The sequence below is a fragment of the Notolabrus celidotus genome, chromosome 11, assembly GCF_009762535.1.
Source record: "Notolabrus celidotus isolate fNotCel1 chromosome 11, fNotCel1.pri, whole genome shotgun sequence".
NCBI lineage: Eukaryota > Metazoa > Chordata > Actinopteri > Labriformes > Labridae > Notolabrus > Notolabrus celidotus.
Genome location: NC_048282.1, coordinates 35,063,115 through 35,084,986, shown reverse-complemented (window position 1 = coordinate 35,084,986; position 21,872 = coordinate 35,063,115). Strand labels below are relative to the sequence as shown.

Below are 21,872 nucleotides of genomic sequence, written 5' to 3'. Positions count from 1 at the left end.
CTGTGGTTGTTTGAAAATGTGCGATATGAATAAACAGTAAATTGATTTAACTTAGCCAACTTTAAGACACAAATCTTGGGGCTAGACTTTCAAGTTGAGAATGGAATTAAGAGAAACCATACAGTCTGAAAAAAGGATCTATGATATCAGTAAGCGTCTCATCGTCTGCATATATCTTTGCAGGAAATGACCAGCTGTAAATGCATGACGGTGTGCAGAGCTAACGGCGGGACATCCAGGTGATTCATGACCTCTCTGTTGGAAGGAAAAGGTGAAAGATGTTTGTACTGAACTAAAACAGAAGAGATGTTGTAAAGGGACCTCCATCTGAGAGATAAATCACAGAGTTAGTGTAATTAAAGGTTGATTTCGTGTGTGTAGCTCTCTGTAATCAGCATGCAGAGAATGAGCCTTATCAGTCTCTGGTGGAGTTTCCTCTCGGACAGGAACTGGGCTTCCTCTGCTTCCTGTTCTCTTTCCCTGTGTTTGTATGTATGTATGTGTGTGTGTGTGTTCGGTGTGTGTGTGTGGCCTCAGGAGAGGTTTCAAAAGAACAATCAGTGTAGAAACAGAGAGAACAAGAATGAAGCCGCTGACATAGAATCTGAAATAACTGGAACAGAGAGAGAAACAGAGACACTGAAGGAACGATGGAAAAAGCAGCTGAGAGAAAGACACTAAGACAACAGAAGACAAAGTAAAACCAAAAATACACACTCAGGAAGACCAGGACCAGGACCAGGACTCAGCCGGCCAAGAGCGGGGACCAGTTCAGAGGACTGAAGAACAATGGACTATGAACCTAAGAAACCCAAGAAGGTAAAGGAGCTTCTGGTCCTCTGAGATTATTTTGTTCTATCTCACTTCTGTATCAAACCACAGGCTGTTTAAAGATGTTCTTTCAAGTCCTCAGAAGAAACCAAACCAGTCTGAGTGGAGTCATAGAGTAGATCTAATATCCACATGATAGTCCCTTTGAGAGAGCCCCATTAAAGCTTCCAGGCCCTCTCACAGCTGCAGTTTAAATGCAAACACTGTTTGTTAGAGGCCGTTTATTTAGATGGAAGTGCTGCTTCTAATTCACCTGTGTGACTGACTTCATTCCTCTGGAGAATTTGAATTTGAATTCAAGTTGGGTAAACATCTTGTCTCTTTCTCTTGCCCCCTGAATTTATCAAAAGTGGCCTATTAACACATTTCCTTTAAGTTTTCTCAGTCAGAAGGTAGTCACGGTGTAATGTTTACAAGGTATCCAAGATGGCTGCCATAACAAAGCCAGACAAACATCAGTGATGACTTCTTTTTTTTTGGCTTCATCACATGCATGAAGATTGATCAGTCGTGCACCAGCCGAATGATAAAAACATCATCACCCCTGTGAATCATCCTGACTTTTACAAACCAAATTCTCACTTCGCCTCATCTGGACTTCTTGCAGACATTTTTTAGGGGGCTGGCAAGAAATTTTCAGATCCTTTAACTGTGCCCACACATTTTCTTCGAACTTTTTCAGAAGGTTTCAGGAGTTTGGTGCATGTGTGAACATGGCTTTGGAGAATAAATAAATGTTCTTAGCTAAATGCAACCTTTTTTAAAAGTCTAAACATTAAAAATAGCTGAGGAGTGAGGCTGTTGCAAATAATAAATTAGTTGCACAATCCTATTTATTCAATGGAAGCTGTAGGTAAACAACTTCCAGGAACTAGGCTAACAACCTTACTCAGGACCCTTTGTGACTACCTGGGGTGCATCTCAAAGCTCTAAACGTCCATCCTCGCGTCTCTTCCTCGCGTCTTAGTCCCGCCCACCAGAGATGCGAGGAAATGAAACCAGAGGAGAGAGGAGATTTGTATTTAGAGAAATGAGACGTCCTGTCCTCCGGAGCATCACGTGAAGCGACGTCGGTTTGTGATGACGGCTTTAACAGCTGTTTGTGTCTGCACACATGTTCACTGTAATAACTCTGATAAATATAAACAGTAACAGAGCTCTGTCTCTGTGTTTACATGTTTAACACACACCTGCACATGAAGAGAATCAGCTCTCTGTTTATTCTGTCCTGAAGCATCACAGATCGATTCACCGGTAAAATGCCTCATTATTAAATTATTTATTACTTTAAGGGAAAATAGAAACCATGCAACTCTTTTCAAACCCTGTGCTCATTAATGATCAGCCTCGTATGAAACTTTATTAACCTGACAGGAAATATAACAAGTGATTTTACTAACAGACAAAATTTACTGTCAGACTTCTCTTCATGAAGAAAATGAGAACAAATGGGGAAACTAACAGGAGGAAGAACTGATCATTGATATATATTCTATCTATGATGTTAGACTCTATTACTCTATTTCATTAGACAGTGAATCTGACAAAAAAAATCAGATATAACATAATCCACCCTCTGTTATATTGAATTGATGATTTTGCGATCAGTATTTTGTTTTAAAATTCACATCAGACACTTTTTAATCTCAGCTCATCAAATACAGACTGTTTAGAAACCAACAGATGTTTATGATCTGTTTCAGGGCTCCCTTAATGAATGTTTTAAGGTCGTCTTTTCTCTGTTATTAAACTCAGCTGATGTTAAGTTTTGGTTAAGTCCGAGCCGCTGCAGCGTCCAATCAGTGAGTGATATTCGGTAAGGGGGCGTGTCTGTCAGAGAAAAGACTTCCGCAAAGTCTGCTCTCGTGTTTCCTCAATTATCCCTCCTCGGATCAGTCTCCTCGCTCCTTGCTCCTCTCTCCTCCAGCAGCGTTTAGAGCTTTGGGACGCAAGTTAAAATGGCGCGTCAGTAAGTACTTCCGGTTCGACCGAGGAGCGAGGAGCGAGGAGACTGCAGTTTAGAGCTTTGAGATGCACCCCTGGACTCACCAAGCGGCAACCTCCGGTCTCAAAATATGAAGCCCATGTGGAAGTGTTATAAACTGCAATTCATTGAGAATCTGCTTGAGGCTGGCTGCAGAAACACAGGAAACCACATACACACCCATTCAAAAAAGACGATCTTTGCAGCATTAATAAACATGTTTACAGCCTGGTTCAAAAAACGGCTTGGCCCTATGTAGCTAATTTCTCTATCGGCACACACTGTACGGGGGGTGAATTTTTTCTAAGGCGACGGTTCAGGAGATATTAAGATTACGAGTTTTCGCACAAATAAGGACATAATTGACTTGACTGACAGGCGGGAACACATAGCTGTTGGCTAGGAGGCTCAAACCCCGCCTCTTTACGTCACACTCTGCCTGGTTGAGTTCTGCATTTCCAATATGGCTGCCGCCGTCAATTGGCTTCAAAACAGTGCCCAATTTTTGAGCGTAGGATGTGTGAATTTGGCGGCAGAAGAAATCCCCCTAGAGTCCAGACACTGGTGGTGGTGGTTGATGAATTCTAGGAATTGAAGACTTGTGGAGACCAGGTGGAGATGGGGAGGTGGAGGGGTGCGCACCATCAATGCCAAAAGGAACTAGCAGGAGAGAGAGACGCATTTAAAAAGACAGCAGAAAGTTGATAGGCTGACGATAAGGGCGTGCCACTGAGCTATTGGATGACAGGCGTTGCTGATTAGCCAATGACAGCTCTGGAGCGTGCAGCTGGAAGCGGGTGAGCTATTGAACGAGGGAGAGGAGAGTTAAACAACTGCTGTGATTGCTTTATAGTCTTCCTGTCTGAACTTTAGCTAGAGCTACATTTAAAGGTGACATATCATGCAAAATGGACTTTTTAATAGTTCTCTACCTGAAATATGTGTCCCTGTCTACAAACCCCCCGAGAATGAAAAGAATCCATTCTGCCCCTGTTCTGATTTCTCCACCTTTCTGTAAATGTGTGCTGAAACGAGCCGTTTCAGACTTCAGTGTTTTTGTTACGTAACAACAATATCCGGTCTGTCACGGAGTCAGAGCTCGGAGCTTGTTCAGCCCATAGACTGTATAAGATAATACTGAATCCCTCCTCCGTTTTTCACTACCTGCACAAATGTGTGCTAACAAGGAGCTTAGGAGGGAGGCATGCTAGTTGTAGGCTGTCTTAATAAACACAAAGGTCGGTTTTACTCCCCACGTCTGCAGATTTGAAGATCTAGTGGATGATTTTTATTTATCATGGATAAGTGCTAGCGCTAATTAGCATAGCCACATAGCTACATGTTCATAGCTGTAGCTGTGTACCAAGACACACGTCGACATACTGACAAATAAAACAACAAGAAACACTAAATCTGTGACCAATCCTTCAGAAAAGGTCCTGCTGCCTTTCTGGTAGAGGTCGGTTTTACCCCCTACGTCTGCAGATTTGAAGATCTAGTGGATGATTTTTATTTATCATGGATAAGTGCTAGCGCTAGTTAGCATAGCCACATAGCTACATGTTCGTAGCTGTGTACCAAGACACACGTCGACATACTGATAAATAAAACAACAAGAAACACTAAATCTGTGACCAATGGTTCAGAAAGGTCCTGCTCCAGGCGCCTCTCAGTCAGGATCAGATTCTGGATCAGATTCAGAGGGTTGAAGTAACGTGATCTGTGAGCAGCCGTGTATATTCAGCCAACATGTAAACATTAGATCAACGTGCTGGAGAGCCGAGGCACATCCACTTCCTGAGGGGGCGTGGTCAGAGAGAAAACAGAGTGTTCTGAGGAGGACTGAAGAAGAGGGTTTTTCAGGCAGACCAAAATCTGATTTCAAAGTGTTTTTTTGAGCATAAACTTTAAAGACATGTTTTGGGGACCTCTTAGACCAATATATATTGATGAAAAGAGCGTGATATGTCCCCTTTAAGGCAAAGTGGACGCCAAGTCAGACGCTAGTTTTAGAAAATCAACAAAAGGATGATTGTGACGAAAAAAGACTTGCTGAGTAAAAGGAAAAATAGGAATTGAATGGTTTTAGAAACCCTTAGAAAACTTGTCACAATTTCAAAACTCAATGATTTAAGAAACCGACCCAGAACAAGACACAAATACCTCAGGATGAGTCCACCGCCCAAGAAATACAACACCTGCTGATCCTAATTGAGGCGGCCGTGCTTTCAGCGCCTGCCTAAATCAGAAAGAAGAGAAAAAGTCCACCCAGAAGAAAACGCTGAGAATAAAACTCAGAGACGAAGAGGAAGAGCGTTAACTAGCTGCGCAGCACCTTGGTCTGACCTGAGCAGGTTGTTAGATTAGCCACATTCATCACAAAATCCAATTATTTCCCACTTTCTGCTTACTCAAAAAAAAAAAAAAAACCCTCTTGAACAAGAGGAAGAACAAAACTCATTATAACATCATCTGCTTTTGTCCCGTTTAATTAAATTCAGCTGAGTGCAGAGATGTTTATCACAAAACACTCTCTCTCCCTCCCTGATACGTACAGATCCGTCCTTGATATTCAGAGAAAGAGACAAGTTTCTGATTTTTTAAACAAGCTCTTCTCCTCTCACTGTTCAGTATGTGTGTGTTTTAACATCCTTTCGCCTTATGCCTTCAAGCAGCAGTGTATTAATGTGTGTTTGGGTGTGTGTGCCAGTGGGTGTCTAACTGTGTGTGCTGTGTTAGCGGTGAGTCTCAGCGGGGAGCTGTCAGAGATCACTGCTCACCTATCAATCACTGTGGGAACAGCCGAAGGGATGTACAACACACACACACACACACACACACACACTCACACATAACAAGGCCTGCATGGACACACACACACGTAACCTCTCATATGAATCTCTGGTTAGAATTCAAACCCATAACGTCCTGCTGGAGGGACTGCAGACTGCTGTGTTAATTAAATTCAGAAATGTTTGACAAATTAGACAACACAGTGAAGATTAAAGTGATGCGGGGACATTTTATTCAGAAGGAGTGTTTCACAGGTGTTCATTTGGTGTTTTGGTCTCTATACCTCAGGAATCATGCCGAGCAGTTGCTTCCTTCTTTCCTCCATGTCTCCTAAAACAAAGGTTTCTGTCGTGTCTGTGTTTCAGTGAAGGGAATCTAACAGCATTTATCCATTTACACGCTCCAAGCACTGACAGAGTTTTTCTAAAGGACTGTTTTTACTTCATGATAATGTGTAAATGGAAATAACATCACCTTCCAAAGTCCAAATTTCAATTTATGCTTCTAACTTTAAAGGTGACATATCACGCTTTTTTCATCAATATATATTGGTCTAAGAGGTCCCCAAAACATGTCTTTAAAGTTTATGCTCAAAAAAACACTTTGAAATCAGATTTTGGTCTGCCTGAAAAACCCTCTTCTTCAGCCCTCCTCAGAACACTCTGTTTTCCCTCTGACCACGCCCCCTCAGGAAGTGGATGTGCCTCGGCTCTCCAGCACGTTGATCTAATGTTTACATGTTGGCTGAATATACACGGCTGCTCAGAGATCACGTTACTTCAACCCTCTGAATCTGATCCAGAATCTGATCCTGACGGAGAGGCACCTGTAGCAGGACCTTTCTGAAGGATTGGTCACAGATTCTGTGTTTCTTGTTGTTTTATTTATCAGTATGTCAACGTGTGTCTTGGTACACAGCGACGAACATGTAGCTATGTGGCTATGCTAACTAGCGCTAGCACTTATCCATGATAAATAAAAATCATCCACTAGATCTTCAAATCTGCAGACGTGGGGAGTAAAACCGACCTTTGTGTTTATTAAGACTGCCTACAACTAGCATGCCTCCCTCCTAAGCTCCTTGTTAGCACACGTGTGCAGGGAATGAAAAACAGAGGAGGGGATTCAGTATTATTTTATACAGTCTATGGGCTGAACAAGCTCCGAGCTCTGACTTCATGACAGACCGGATATTGTTGTTACGTAACAAAAACACTGAAGTCTGAAACGGCTCGTTTCACACACATTTACAGAAAGGTGGAGAAATCAGAACAGGGGCAGAATGGATTTTTTTCATTCTCGGGGGGGTTTGTAGACAGGGACACAGATTTCAGGTAGAGAACCATTAAAAAGTCCATTTTGCATGATATGTCACCTTTAAATATACAGTCTGAATACCGACCAGAATTTTGTGTGAGAGGATGAAGTACAGGCTTTACGGCCCAATTCCACCAGATCCACGTCCAGTCCGTCTCAATCTGTCATGGCACCGGATCTGATAGGTTTCTATTCTAGTCAATGAGTTAACTTCCTCTGGATCCACTCCGTTGTGTTAAAACATACCTGAAACACGATGTGATACAACTTAAAGGCCCTGTGAGGAGTTTTGAACTGGCTGAGAAACAGACTGAAAATGATACTGATGCCTCTTTATGACCTTCAATAGCAAACAAGACCATCAGCAGCAACACTGAGACCTTCTCTGGTGTCATTTTTAATGCCTGAAACCGTCCTGAGGGGGTAGGTGTCAGACCAGATGATGGACATCTCGCTTCAGAAACAGTCTTTATTTGACTGTTTTCATGGAAACTAATCACATTGCCTGATAAAGTTGACTGTTAAAAGACAACAGGATGAGGATTTTGTTGAAAACACTACTTTTGCATGTTTAGGACAAGAGATAAGAGGTATCGCTTTGTCCACAAGGGGGCGCCAGAATCGATACAAAACAAAAGTTCCTCACAGCAGCTTTAAAGGAGGACACAGAAGATTGTAGAATTTAATTCCCAGCTTTCTCACTGATCTTCCAGTTGTGTAAGATGCTTGATTCTGATTGGTCAAAACCCCTTGACAACGGTTCTTAATTTTCACAAACATGAGCAACACCAGAGGCGAACTGATCACACGTCATGTCAAATCAATCCGCGGGAAAGAGTTCCGGCACATTTGGCTTAAGGTGAGGTACAACGCAAGACTTGATCTCGTATGTAAACAATGTTACCATGGATACACGCAGGATCTCCGGACACACACAGAAACAATTTATCTTGTAGCTCTGCAATTCTGTAAACTCAAGAATTATGACACATTTGCCCTTTTCACATACGTGCTCCTCATTTTCTGGATGATTCCAGGACTTTAAGAACCCGGGTCACTCATGCACCTCAGGACAACTCGCATTTCTTCATTTGATTTGGTTGAGGTGTAGATGGCGGGGCAGTGCATTCAAGAGGAGAAGGAGCCTCGGTCTGGTCCGTCTCTGATCCGTCACAGCATTGCATCTGATAGGTTTCTATTCTAGTCAATGTGTTAACTTCCACTGGATCCGCTCCCTTGCGTTCCGGCTGCGCCTCTTGATCCGGCAGGTCTGAGCCCTCCGGATCAGATACACAAGACTTTTATTTCTGCCGGATGCCGGAGCACGACGCATCAATCTCAACAGAGCAGATGGAGCGGGACAGGAAGTCAGGTTTCACCAAAACAAAATGAGAACATCCGGTTAATTTTCAGAATAAAACCCTCTGTGTTATCACCAGATCGTATTTCACTTAACTACAACAACAAACCAAAGTCATGATGAGCGGAGCCAGGCCTGGAGTCAACAGGTCAGAGGTTTTCAGAGGACCAGAAAGACAACATGGATGAGGAGAGGAGGAGGAGAATCCTTGATTCAGTGATGACAGTGGGAAAACCTCGGTCACATGACTCCAGCTGTCCAGCGGTCCTGCTCCGTGATGCGTTCTGATGGACCGGCAGATCGGAGACAGACTGGACACAGATCTGGTGGAAGTCCTGGGTTAGTGTGCACAGGAAAAACAGTCTGTGTGGAAGGCAAAAGCAGGAGGAACACAATCAACCGCTACGGCATCTGTGTTCATCTGTCAACGATGTATTTCTCTCTATAAACAGATATCTGCATGGACTTCCAGCTAACAATATCTTCTAATGTCGTGAAAACCAATCAGCGCTTCAATTTCCTGACTTTCATGAATGCATCAGAAATGATCAACCCAACCTTCATTCAACAAACAAACATTTTTAAAGTTTTTTTCTTCTCCTCTTGAGAGGAGACTCTCTGCATCATGATGTTGTTTTGCTGTTTCAGGGAAATTGAGACCTGTTATTTACAAGTAAATCCCAAAAAAGGTTTAATTCTCAGGTTGAAGAAAGCCAGAGAGAAGCCTCTGACTCACCAGAAATGGATGAAACGGTGCCACACTGGAGGATTTAATTAACCAAGAGATGACAGTGTTTATTTCTGCAGACATACAGGGAGCAAATTTCAGTCGGCTTTTGACACGGTCGCTTCTCGAGTTGCTAATTGGGCTGCAAACAATCCAGCGCATTGACTTAAAAAAGAAGTTTCCCAGAAAGTTGACCTGCTCCTAGAGGCTTGCATCGTTGTCAGACAATGGCCACGAGTTTCTGGGATAAGATAGAACATGAAGGGAGGAGGATTCAGGCGAATATAAGAGGCCCCAGTATTGAACCCTGGGGGACTCCATATGTTCCATGTCATCTTAGATTTATGGTGACAGGATGAAAAATGTAGCCTCTGCACCAAAGATATGATCTATGCCAAATAATCCCACTCACTTCATCCATTCTCAGAGACTTGCTTGTATTAAAGATAACAATTTAAAGCTTGGAAGGTTGCTGTGGTCAGAATGACCTCATGCAAAACTATCAAAATATAGCAGAGGAAATATTAAAACCAAAATATTTTTACTACTCTTTCAATCTCTCCTTTATCTCTAATCCTTTTCATCCCGGTGTATGTTTTGTCTCTCTCTCTGCAGAGTTTTGTCTCTCCAATAAAGCGACTGGTGTGGTCAAAATCTGCCCGCAGACAGGCGGATCGAGGCAGCGTTTACCGCCGCACGCTGCACACCGTCCCTCTTTACCCTCCAGACTACCTCATCCACCCTGAGAGGCTGATCTTCGACTACGTGGAGAAGGAGGTCAAGGTAGAGTCTGAAATATGCAACATACGACAAACTGTACTTCGGTTAACAATGACTTCCTGATAGAATGACCTTTGACCCCTTATCTTAGTTCCTTGGTCACCTGACGTGGGTGTCGGTGTCACTGAACCCCTCCAGCCGCGATGAACTGCTACAACTGCTGGACACAGCAAGGGTGAGTAATCAATAACTTACCCAAAACAAATCAACACAGTTTGTTATCAACAACCACGTTCAACTCTGTGATCAATAATCAATAATCCCATGTTCTGTTTGTCAGTAGCAGTTGAAGTTGCTGCCATTGAAGACCAGTGTGGATCAGGACTGTATCCTCAGTCTGTCCGCTCGCTGTCTGCTGCTGACGTGGAGAGACAACGAGAAGCTGCTGATGAGGATTCCCACGCATGAGATCGCCGCCGCCTCCTACCTGCGAGACGACGCACTGCACCTGCTGATCCTCAAGACAGGTAAGGGATATACACTGCATTACGGTGCAGATCCACTGCAGATGAAAATTTGCTCCCATTTATTGAGACATGCAGCCAGCTGCTTCCCTTTGCAAAGCATTCTGGGATACCTAGCAACACAAGCTAGCAGCACCACTTTCTACCTTGGAAGTTAAAAGAGACTCCAGGTCTGAAAAGTCACACCTCTGCTAAATGCTTCCTTAAACATGCATTGACGTCACTAGCAGGTTCAGGACCCGGAGCTGATCTGACCACCTGAGCACATCAGGTACCTAGACTAGTATTATTTCTAAATGCCAAATTGCTCAATGAGTCTGGTGTGCATACCCCAAAAAACTATACAAAAATAATGTGTAGGAATAGACACACAGTGGGGCAACAATTCAGCTTGAAATGGAAATCTCTCATTGGAGAAATGTTGCTGACTGATGCCCGTCAACATACATCAGGCATGACTGTGGACTGTGTAAAACATGGACGTAGTTTCTATGATGTCACCCATTGGTTTCTGAAAAGATGGTGGTCTGCATTTGGAAAATGGTGACTCATCAGTACTTTAAGTTAACAGAGACACAGCTAAAGAGGTGGAGGTGATGCTTTTTGGCCTACTGGGAAACATCTACAATGTGCCTGCTGGTCAATCAAGTCAGCCACGCCCCCAATTATGTCTAAATGTGCAGAATTCATCACCTTGATATCTTGAAAACAGAGGGGTTATACAAAAATGATCATCTACTTAATGGTTTCTTGTATTAGGCTGTCAACATGTTTACTTCTGCTGTAAAAAAAAAGCATTTTAAAATGGGCTTTAATGGGGTTTCTGTGGCTTTTGGAGCTGTCCTCAAGTGGACATTCAAGGAACTGCAGTTTTTTGCACCTCTGCAATGGCTTCCATTGTGGCATTCTGGAGAAGATGTATCGAATCGGATCGAATCATTAGAGGAAACCAGCTGCAGGAGTTCGCTGCCATGCTGATGCCTTGCCAGAAAGCTACCACTGCAGACGGCTCCAGCATCCTGGACAGAGCTGTGATTGAACACAACCTTCTGTCTGCTAGCAAATTCTACAAAAACATCGCTTTTGAAGAACTAGGAGCACTTTTAGAAATCCAATGTGAGTTTGCAGCTTGGACTGCACCAATACGAGGGCGTATCATTGGATGTTGCCTCTGTATATTCCTACAGCTAGTAAATATAAAAGTGTCACTTAAGATCAAGTTCTGACAATGTTAACAAGCAGAAACCCAATATTCTATCTGTTGAGTCACTGGAGTCTCATTCACCACTCACCACTGTCATCTGACCTCTCAGCTGAACTGGCCTTCACTCTACTCTTGCAGACAAACACATTGGTTTCTATTCATTTACAAATCCCTCACTGGTAAAACCATAGACTGTAAATAAAAATGGACAGCGTTGCTCCGCCTCTTCCCGCTGTACGGTTCTGAAGCCAAAAAATCCCTCTCCTGGGCGCCGCCATTGTGCAGCCAGAGCCTGTGAAGCCACTGTAATAAGCTCCGCCCTACAGCGTGACGTCGCAAGACGCTGTGTGTCCTCTGAAGTTTCGTTCTACGGCGGCTGTGAATCAAAGGAAACAGGAAGTAAAACCCCGTTTTTTAAACTCTAATAACTAACGAAAAATAAACTTTTCAGGAAAAAGAGGCCTTGGACACAAAACAGTCAAATACTAACTACATATCACCACAGCATACGGATGTGAGAAACATTTGTACGACGTGTATTTATTTTTTAAAGTTTGACTGCTCCCCCATTCAAATGAATGGGGGAGACGGATTTTTTGACCTATACTGCAGCCAGCCACCAGGGGGCAGTCACACTGCTGAAAGCTTCACCACCAGCCACCGGAACCTCTCCCTTGGGTAAAACCCTGTTATATCTACAGTCACTAATCAAACTTCACAGCACAAACCGTAGCCTGCGCTCAGGTAGCTTTATTAACCTCATCACACCCAAAGCCCGGACCTCCCCAGAGGAAAATTTAACTGCTCAAAGCTTTCTCTTCTAAGTCTCTGGAAATAAAATTGAGATTCTCACTTCAGCCTCATTCAAGTTTCAAATTGTTCTCATTGGTTTCTCCTAAAATTCACTAGGAGAAAAAGTTGAGACCATGACATGAGTCTTATTTGAGACTTAAATGAGAGATCTCATAAATGGCTAATTTTCTTCTCTTTTTTAAAATATATTTTTGGCCTTTTATTTGACAGGACAGCTGAAGAGACAGGAAAAGTGGGGAGTAGTGAGCGGGGGAAGACATGCAAGAAATGGTCGACCGGCCGGGAATCGAACCCCTGCGACGAGGACTGTAGCCTCTGTATGGGGGGCGCTTAGACCGCTAGGCCACCAGTGCCCAAAAGACTCCACCCCTTTAATTGTAATAATCTGGCTAAATCTGGTCAGCCCTTTTGTGGCCCATATTTGAAATATATCGTCTGTCATACCTGGTATGAAATCTCTATCTTTTGCAGTTTCTCTCAAATCCACTAAATCTTTGTGAAGTTGTTTTGTTCCAAACAGACTTGTAAAGGAAGGACCATACTGTGAAGTCAAAGAAGAGATCATTTCCCAGAGGAAAATTTTACTGCTCAAGGCTTTCTCTTCTAAGTCTCTGGAGACAAAATTGAGATTCTCACTTCAGCCTCATTCAAGTTTCAAATTGTTCTCATTGGTTTCTCATTAGTTTCTCCTAAAATTCACTAGGAGAAAAAGTTGAGACCATGACATGAGTCTTATTTGAGACTTATATGAGAGATCTTATTAATGGTTAATTTTCTTCTCTTTTTGAAAATATATTTTTGGCCTTTTTGCCTTTATTTGACAGGACAGCTGAAGAGACAGGAAAAGTGGGGAGTAGTGAGCGGGGGAAGACATGCAGGAAATGGTCGACCGGCCAGGAATCGAACCCCTGTGATCAGGACTGTAGCCTCTGTATGTGGGGCGCTTAGACTGCTAGCCCACCAGTGCCCAAAAGAATCCACCCCTTTAATTGTAATAATCTGGCTAAATCTGGTCAGCCCTTTTGCGGCCCATATTTTAAATAAATGGTCGGTCATACCTGGAGATATGAAATCTCTATCTTTTGCAGTTTCTCTCAAATCCACTAAATCTTTGTGAAGTGGTTTTGTTCCAAACAGACTTGTAAAGGAAGGACCATACTGTGAAGTCAAAGAAGAGATCATTTCACATCTAAATATCTGATCTTGAAGTGGTTCAAATGTTTTAATGAGAATTGTAAGTTTGTGGACAATTCCATTGAAATCTTAATTTTGCAGGGCACTATAAATGTTCATGAAAAGATGAGCTCAGGCTCTTTCTTTGCTCCATCTGAGCTCAACTTGAGACCCAAAAACTGAGTCTGACAAAAACAAATGGATGAGGTCAGATTGAGACGTTTGAGAGAGCTCTCTGATTTCTCCACCTGAGCTCAAAAGGAGTCACAACCAAGCGTGCCGGATACGGCCCTGGTGGTGAGGCTTTCAGCAGTGTGACTGCCCCCTGGTGGCTGGCTGCAGTATAGGTCAAAAAATCTGTCTCCCCCATTCAAATGAATGGGGTAGCAGTCAAACTTTAAAAAATAAATACACGTCGTACAAATGTTTCTCACATCCGTATGCTGTGGTGATATGTAGTTGGTATTTGACTGTTTTGTGTCCAAGGCCTCTTTTTTCTGAAAAGTTTCTATTTCGTTAGTTATTAGAGTTTTTTTTTTTTTTATTACACAAAATTATAATACAACAACACAACTCTGACTGGACAAGGTCTAAACAAACAAACAAATATACATACAAACAAATAAACTTGATAACCTACAACAGGACAAGACATGGGAGCAAGGGGTGGAGCGTAAATATTGTTCAGTGTATAGATAAAGAAAATTGAAAAATAAATAAATAAATAAAATGTATACATTCATGCTCATTCAAGAATTCATGGGGTTTAAAACTCAGGTCAAGTATCAATAGGAGCCATCAAGGTCTTTTATCCATCACTGATAAAATAAAATTCAAAGAGCCTCTGTGGCCACTGCCTGGATCTACAAGTGCTGATGCTGCTTGCTCCATAGATATCAGTTCTAAATAATCTTTAAGCCAGCTGTCTATATCAAAACATTTAGAGTTTAAAAAACGGGGTTTCACTTCCTGGTTTCCTTTGATTCACAGCCGCCGTAGAACGAACCTTCAAAGGACACACAGCGTCTTGTGACGTCACGCTGTAGGGCGAAGCTTATTACAGTGGCTTCACAGGCTCTGGCTGCACAATGGCGGCGCCCAGGAGAGGGATTTTTTGGCTTCAGAACTGTACAACGGGAAGAGGCGGAGCAACGCTGTCCATTTTTATTTACAGTCTATGGTTACAACACTTGAGAAATACCTGAGAATCATTTCAGATTTAGACCAGATCTCCTTTTGAACTGAAAGGGAGACTAAGCTGAGACTTGTTGCAACTTTTTTCTGGAGGCAAGAATGAGAAACAGAAGACATAAGCTGTAGTCTCACTTTGCTTTCAAACAGATCTCATTGTTGTCTAGGAGACAGAAATGAAACACTTTTGAGATCTCCTCTCTAAATCTCCTTTCCTATGGGTCCTTTGGACGCACCTCCTTCCAGTTTTCTGCTGCAAACGACTGGAATCACCTGCAACAATCCCTAAAGCTGATATCTCTCATTCCACTCTCCACTTTCAAAAACTTATTACATCCCATACCTCAACATCACTGCACTTCTTTTTAAGTTGTTCACTCCTGTCATATCTTTGTATTGTATTGTTCTGGCTCTAGGTATCTCTGTATGTCCTCTCTGTTTTTTATTTATTATCATGCCCCCTGTGTTGCCTCTTCGCCCAGGTCGTTATTGTAAATGAGAATTGGTTCTCAATTGACTTACCTGGTAAAATAAAGGTTATATAAAATAAATAAATATGGATACACCTTGCTAACAAGGCTGGTAAAAGCAGGAGCTGAAAAATGTAGTATTTGGATATTTCTGTCCCTCTCTCTATTTCTAGCTCTCATTTTGATAGCAGGAATTAGTCTCTGGCGCCAAGCTAACCTTAATGCCAAGCTCAAGGTTATAATGTAAAAGTCTAAAAAATGGCAAAGTCTAGTTCTCCTACACCGTCTATGGTGAGGGCACACCTGTGGAGCAGTCATAAATACTTATAAATAACCTATTACGTGGTACAAATCGTCCTCCTACAGGTTTGAATGTGGACACAGTGGTTGCCGGGGACGACAGCCTGGACAGGAAAAAAACAACAGGTGTGGATGGACGACGTCAAACCATGAGCAGCAACTCTGACCCCCGGCCTGCAGGGGGCACAATGGAGCGACGCCACACCATCTGTGGAGTCGACTGGAGGCCTTCGCTGTCCAGGAGTAATCACGACAAGAACCAGAATATAGATAGAGGAGGAGGAGGAGGAGGAGGAGGAGGAGGAGGAGGAGGAGGAGGAGTGGGGGAGAGAGGAGGGGGAGAGAAGGGAGGAGGAGGGAGTTTGGAGAGGAAGAGAGTAGGAGGGAGCTGGGAGAGGAGGCAGCAAACACGTAAGACTGGAGGGAGCTGGGAGAACCGCAGGGCGAGGCCTATGAGCGGGAGCTGGGGGGTGGGAGTCGGAGGTGCCGGAGGGAGCTGGGAGAGAAGGCATGGTGGAGGGGGAGGAGGTGGGAGCTGGGAGAGGAGGGGAGGTGGAGGAGGAGGTGGTGGTGGGGGGAGCTGGGAGAGGAGGCAAGCCTGCACCGGAAGCTGGGAACGAGGGAAGAGCTACGGCAGCTGGGAAAGAAGGAACCACAATCCACTGGAGCCGACGCCGTGCCCGGATGCCTACTGCAACCTGGTCATCCTGGCTGTGGAGAACAGGGTGGGTCACATCACCTGCTCTGAGTCACTTCATGAATTAGCTTCACACCTGACTTTGGGTGGGCTCAGGTTTTGCTAACTTTTTATGGTTCCTGATTTGCAGCCAGGTAAAACCACGGAACAGATGGAAGCATAGGCACATATTTAAGAACATGAAAACGCACAAATGCAAGAACACATGAAGCGACCACAGGATGCTAAAAGTGTCACGCAATCATCAGACATCGGAGGTGAAAACGAAAAGCTTTCATCTACTGGATCATCACTTACACCTGCTGTCAGTCACTATATGAGCAGAGCTTCTTCTCCTGAGCAAAACAAACAAATATGAGTTGTATAAGAGATTTACAGACATTTAAGAAAACATGGTTTTTCACTTTCTTTATGAGAGTAAAGTCAAGCTCAGGCCACAGTACATCAGCTGCTCTTAACACCAGCCCCTATCAGCTGATTACATGTATGCATCCAATGCATGAAAGAGTATCCATGGGGTAGGTGTCTGGGCAAAGTTCCAGCCAGGAAGAGTCTTGATGAGACTGTTAAGAGAGCAGGATGAGAAGCTTAATATAAAAACGCTTCTTAAGCCTGGTTTCTAGTGCTGCGCATCGGTCTGCATAGCTAACAAAGTGTTGAATCGGCCCAAACTGCAAGCCCTGTGATTGGTCCGTTTGGCAGTATTGTATTTCCTGCATTTTCAGCACTTCCTGGATCCCCACACATCGGCTGTGTATTTCATCCCCTATGACATCTCCTCTCTATTCTTCCCTGTAATCATGTCTGTATGATAAACAGCAACATGTATCAGCTGTGGATTAACAGAACATGCTCTGAATCTCTGTGAAAAAGGTAACCCTAATATCAGAGAGACCACACTGCCCTCTAGTGTTTCGGTGGAGTATTGCTGTGCAACACGGACACATCGACGCACAAGTATGAAGCGCTCACGTCCGCTTTGACCACTGCAGTGTAGAGTGGACGCAGATGAATAAACAATGCTTTACACGTGCAGGAAAAAAACAGCAAGGAGTTAAAAAGTATAATTTCGTCCACAAGGGGGACAAAGTTGACATGGACTGAAAGTTCCTCACAGGAGTTTCTGAAAGTTTGCACCTGCAAAAAGTTAACCTGGTGGTGCCATAAGGGATAAAAAGTTAGGAATGAGCGATGACTCAACCAAGCAAGCCTGCACACAGAAAATAAACAAGTCCCCGTATGGAGTTGTGCTGCGACAGACAAAACACACAGTTGGTGTGTGTTCACTCAGAGTTGTTGAATTGTAAATATCTCTGTGGACGTTCAGTCGAGTTTTTTTATTCTGAGCGCAGACTGAAAAAACAACCGTGACAGAAAAATCCACCACTGAAGGAGTTATTTAATTGGGTTCACTAATTATTTGGCTCACATGTTGGAGCTGTGGAAAGTAGGCCAACACTGATGAAGCTCAATCATCTACACACACACACACACACACACATGCATGCACGCGCACACACACTAACACAGTTATACTGAGATTCTGTTATGTAAGCTGCAGTATTGCATCACTGTTATAGTAGTCATTGTGTGTGTGTGTGTGTGTGTGTGTGTGTGTGTGTGTGTGTGTGGTGATCCTTGGTTATTGTTATCCCTGTCCCTGTAGTCATAGTTTGTTTGGATTGGCAGCATCAGTGTGTCATTGTTGGACTGCCATCGCTCAGATTGAGCTCATGCTAGAGTTCATGTGTCATCACAACAACAAAACACTGGCTTGGCTTTTAGAGGTTGCTGGTTCGAATCCCAGCACTTCTTTATCACTTTGTTTTTGTTCTTGTGCAAGGTGGAAATGCTGCTCAGAGATAGACACACGTCAGGTACACTCAACAAAAGACTGTCCTCTCTCTCTGTGTCTCTGCAGAGAGGCGGCGCGGCCGTGTTCTCACAGATATTATTGATGTGGTAACTAATTCGGTGTGATGACAGCCTGTTTGTGTGTTTGCGTGCAGGATGCCGCAGAGGAGTACTGCTCTCTGATCTGTCAGATGTTCCAGATCATTTACGGCCATCAAACCATCGAGTGTGTGGACAGAGCCGGATTTCACCACACCGTGCCTGATCGCTATTGGCTGCAGAGGAGTGAGTGACACCAAGGCTTTCTGTTTGTCACATTGGGAGCAAGAATTGCGTAACCTCAGGGACTTTACAACATGAAAATGAGCTCTTATTTAAACCTTTCCTACCCTCCTGTTATGTTGCGGGTCAAATTGACCCTTATAAAGTCTATTTTAGGCAGTATATGCCTTCCAAACCAGCTAAATGCAGCATACAAATCTGGGCGGCATGTGACAGAAGAGGTGTCATTTTAAAGGTGACATATCATGCAAAATGGACTTTTTAATGGTTCTCTACCTGAAATATGTGTCCCTGTCTACAAACCCCCCGAGAATGAAAAGAATCCATTCTGCCCCTGTTTTGATTTCTCCACATTTCTGTAAATGTGTGTGAAACGAGCCGTTTCAGACTTCAGTGTTTTTGTTACGTAACAACAATATCCGATCTGTCACGGAGTCAGAGCTCGGAGCTTGTTCAGCCCATAGACTGTATAAAATAATACTGAATCCCTCCTCCGTTTTTCATTACCTGCACAAATGTGTGCTAACAAGGAGCTTAGGAGGGAGGCATGCTAGTTGTAGGCTGTCTTAATAAACACAAAGATCGGTTTTACTCCCCACGTCTGCAGATTTGAAGATCTAGTGGATGATTATTATTTGTCATGGATAAGTGCTAGCGCTAGTTAGCATAGCCACATAGCTACATGTTCATAGATGTAGCTGTAGCTGTGTACCAAGACACACGTCTGCATACTGACAAATAAAACAACAAGAAACACTAAATCTGTGACCAATCCTTCAGAAAGGTCCTGCTACAGACGCCTCTCCGTCAGGATCAGATTCTGGATCAGATTCAGAGGGTTGAAGTAACGTGATCTCTGAGCAGCCGTGTATATTCAGCCAACATGTAAACATTAGATCAACGTGCTGGACAGCCGATGCACATCCACTTCCTGAGGGGGCGTGGTCAGAGGGAAAACAGAGTGTTCTGAGGAGGACTGAAAAAGAGGGTTTTTCAGGCAGACCAAAATCTGATTTCAAAGTGTTTTTTTGAGCATAAACTTTTAAGACATGTTTTGGGGACCTCTTAGACCAATACATGTTGATGAAAAAAGCGTGATATGTCACCTTTAATAAATCAACAAAAATTGAAAATGTAAAAAAAAAATATATATATATATGTCATGTAAAACTATTATATTTATATTTAGGGATTTCCAATGTACATTAAAAAAGTTTTAACACTAACCTTAATGAGTTATCCTCATAGAATCATGATCTGTTAGCATTAAAGAACACCAATGGACTAAATCTTGATTTAAATGGTTAGTAATGGAGTTAAAAATTAGATTTAAAAAATGTGTTTTGCTATTTTTTTGGGGTTCTGACACTTTTGGATAATTGAATATGCCCTGGGTCAAATTGACCCAGGAACATTATTGCTGTTCCAGAGAAACAAACATAACAGGAGGGTTAATGTATGAGTTATTTGGATTTAGTAAACTAATGGGGGTGTTTGCTACACATTCAACGCACATAGAGAATATAGAAGCACGTGTGGCAGAAACAAGATTAACCACAAAGCAAATCATCTGTACAGTGTTTGTTCATTCCAGCATTTTGCATTAAGTTTAATGAGCATTGCCGCCTCTTCATGGATGCTAAGAAGCTGTCAGACCGTGACTAACCCGTCTGTTTGTCTCTCTCTCTGCAGGTGACAGCTGTCTGACTGACATGTCCTACAGTTATGATCCAGAGTTTAGCTGCTGCAGCTCATAGTGAGTAACATTTGGCTCTGACGCTGGCGCTGTAACACGTAATATCTCCACATAAACAGTGTGTTAGTAATTCACCAAATGTCCTGGGTATTTGGTCTTTGATATCTAACAGACTGTCTGAACAGACAGCCTTTAAAACTGGGATATTTGCTGCTCTGTTTATGAGTTATGAGGTAGTAATGTGGAAGCATTTAACACATTTTGTTTTAATGCAAAGAGGCCTGTTGACAGATTTGTATTATTTTGAATGTTTAAGAATTTATGTGCACATCAAAATAAAAGGACTGTTTTGGTCCTTGGATGTCTTTAGTACTCACACACAGAGGAGACGTGGCCAAGAATGATAATGTACTTATAAGGTAAGTGATATTGGCTTCCAATCCTGGATATTGTGCCGGTTTGAGGGAGTTAGCTGACTCATGTTTGTGTTCATTATCATTCCACAGTTCCTCCTCTACTCTGATAATCAGTTAACGATGCAGCAGGAGTCGTAGTTGTCAACAAAGCTGTAAATCATGTCGTTTTATTCGCTCTTTTTTACACAAAATAACTCATTCTATGCAGAATTTCTCCAAAAAATTAAGACTTTCATGATAAGTCCTAACTATAAAGACAGAAACTATGAAGGAGAAAAGACAAATTGACATGTATTTTCATTTTAAAGGTGACATATCACACTTTTTTCATCAACATATATTGGTCTAAGAGGTCCCCAAAACATGTCTTTAAAGTTTATGCTCAAAAAAACACTTTGAAATCAGATTTTGGTCTGCCTGAAAAGCCCTCTTCTTCAGTCCTCCTCAGAACACTCTGTTTTCTCTCTGACCACGCCCCCTCAGGAAGTGGATGTGCCTCAGCTGTCCAGCACGTTGATCTAATGTTTACATGTTGGCTGAATATACACGGCTGCTCACAGACCGGCGTTACTTCAACCCTCTGAATCTGATCCAGAATCTGATCCTGACGGAGAGGCGCCTGCAGCTGGACCTTTCTGAACCATTGGTCACAGATTTAGTGTTTCTTGTTGTTTTATTTATTAGTATGTCGACGTGTGTCTTGGTACACAGCTACCAACATGTAGCTATGTGGCTATGCTAACTAGCGCTAGCACTTATCCATGATAAATAAAAATCATCCACTAGATCTTCAAATCTGCAGACGTGGGGAGTAAAACCAACCTTTGTGTTTATTAAGACAGCCTACAACTAGCATGCCTCCCTCCTAAGCTCCTTGTTAGCACACATGTGTGCAGGGAATGAAAAACAGAGGAGGGGTTGAGTTGTATTTTATACAGTCTATGGGCTGAACAAGCTCCGAGCTCTGACTCCGTGACAGACCGGATATTGTTGTTACGTAACAAAAACACTGAAGTCTGAAACGGCTCGTTTCACACACATTTACAGAAAGGTGGAGAAATCAGAACAGGGGCAGAATGGATTTTTTTCATTCTTGGGGGGTTTGTAGACAGGGACACATATTTCAGGTAGAGAACCATTAAAAAGTCCATTTTGCATGATATGTCACCTTTAAAGTTTGTGACAAGTCCCATCTGTTTCAATGGAGGAGTATTGCCTATACTACAGCCAGCCACCAGATGGAGCTCTAAATGTCTTGGCTTCACTGTTGTTTCGTACACATTCATACACAGTCTAAGTGTTCTTTGTCTTTCTCAGTGATGGTTCCCAGGATGCCTTCGAGCTCTACTACAGTGAGACGTACAGCGAGGGTTCGTCCCTCTCTCTGCAGGACTCTCATCGTAGTCTGGCTTCGGTCAGCGATGGAGGAGACAGTAACCCGGCTCTGCTGCTGATGCAGGAGTACATGATCACTGTGAGTGTGTATTTGTTTATTTCTTTGTATCAGAATGATCAGACTC

The 21,872-nt window shown here is 42.9% G+C and overlaps 1 protein-coding gene across 1 annotated transcript in view; it reads left to right on the top strand.

Moving 5' to 3' along the window:
• Positions 1-577: 577 nt before the first annotated feature.
• The window catches only part of ccm2l (CCM2 like scaffold protein), a 29,142-nt gene continuing 7,847 nt past the window's right edge, over positions 578-21,872 (top strand). Inside the window, exons 1-9 of the mRNA XM_034694895.1 lie at positions 578-819; positions 9,628-9,795; positions 9,884-9,967; positions 10,076-10,259; positions 15,474-15,681; positions 16,000-16,132; positions 18,114-18,243; positions 19,933-19,996; positions 21,670-21,826. Of these exons, the coding sequence (XP_034550786.1) occupies positions 790-819; positions 9,628-9,795; positions 9,884-9,967; positions 10,076-10,259; positions 15,474-15,681; positions 16,000-16,132; positions 18,114-18,243; positions 19,933-19,996; positions 21,670-21,826 (1,158 nt within the window). The 5' untranslated portion in view covers positions 578-789. The remainder of the gene's footprint in view (positions 820-9,627; positions 9,796-9,883; positions 9,968-10,075; positions 10,260-15,473; positions 15,682-15,999; positions 16,133-18,113; positions 18,244-19,932; positions 19,997-21,669; positions 21,827-21,872) is intronic.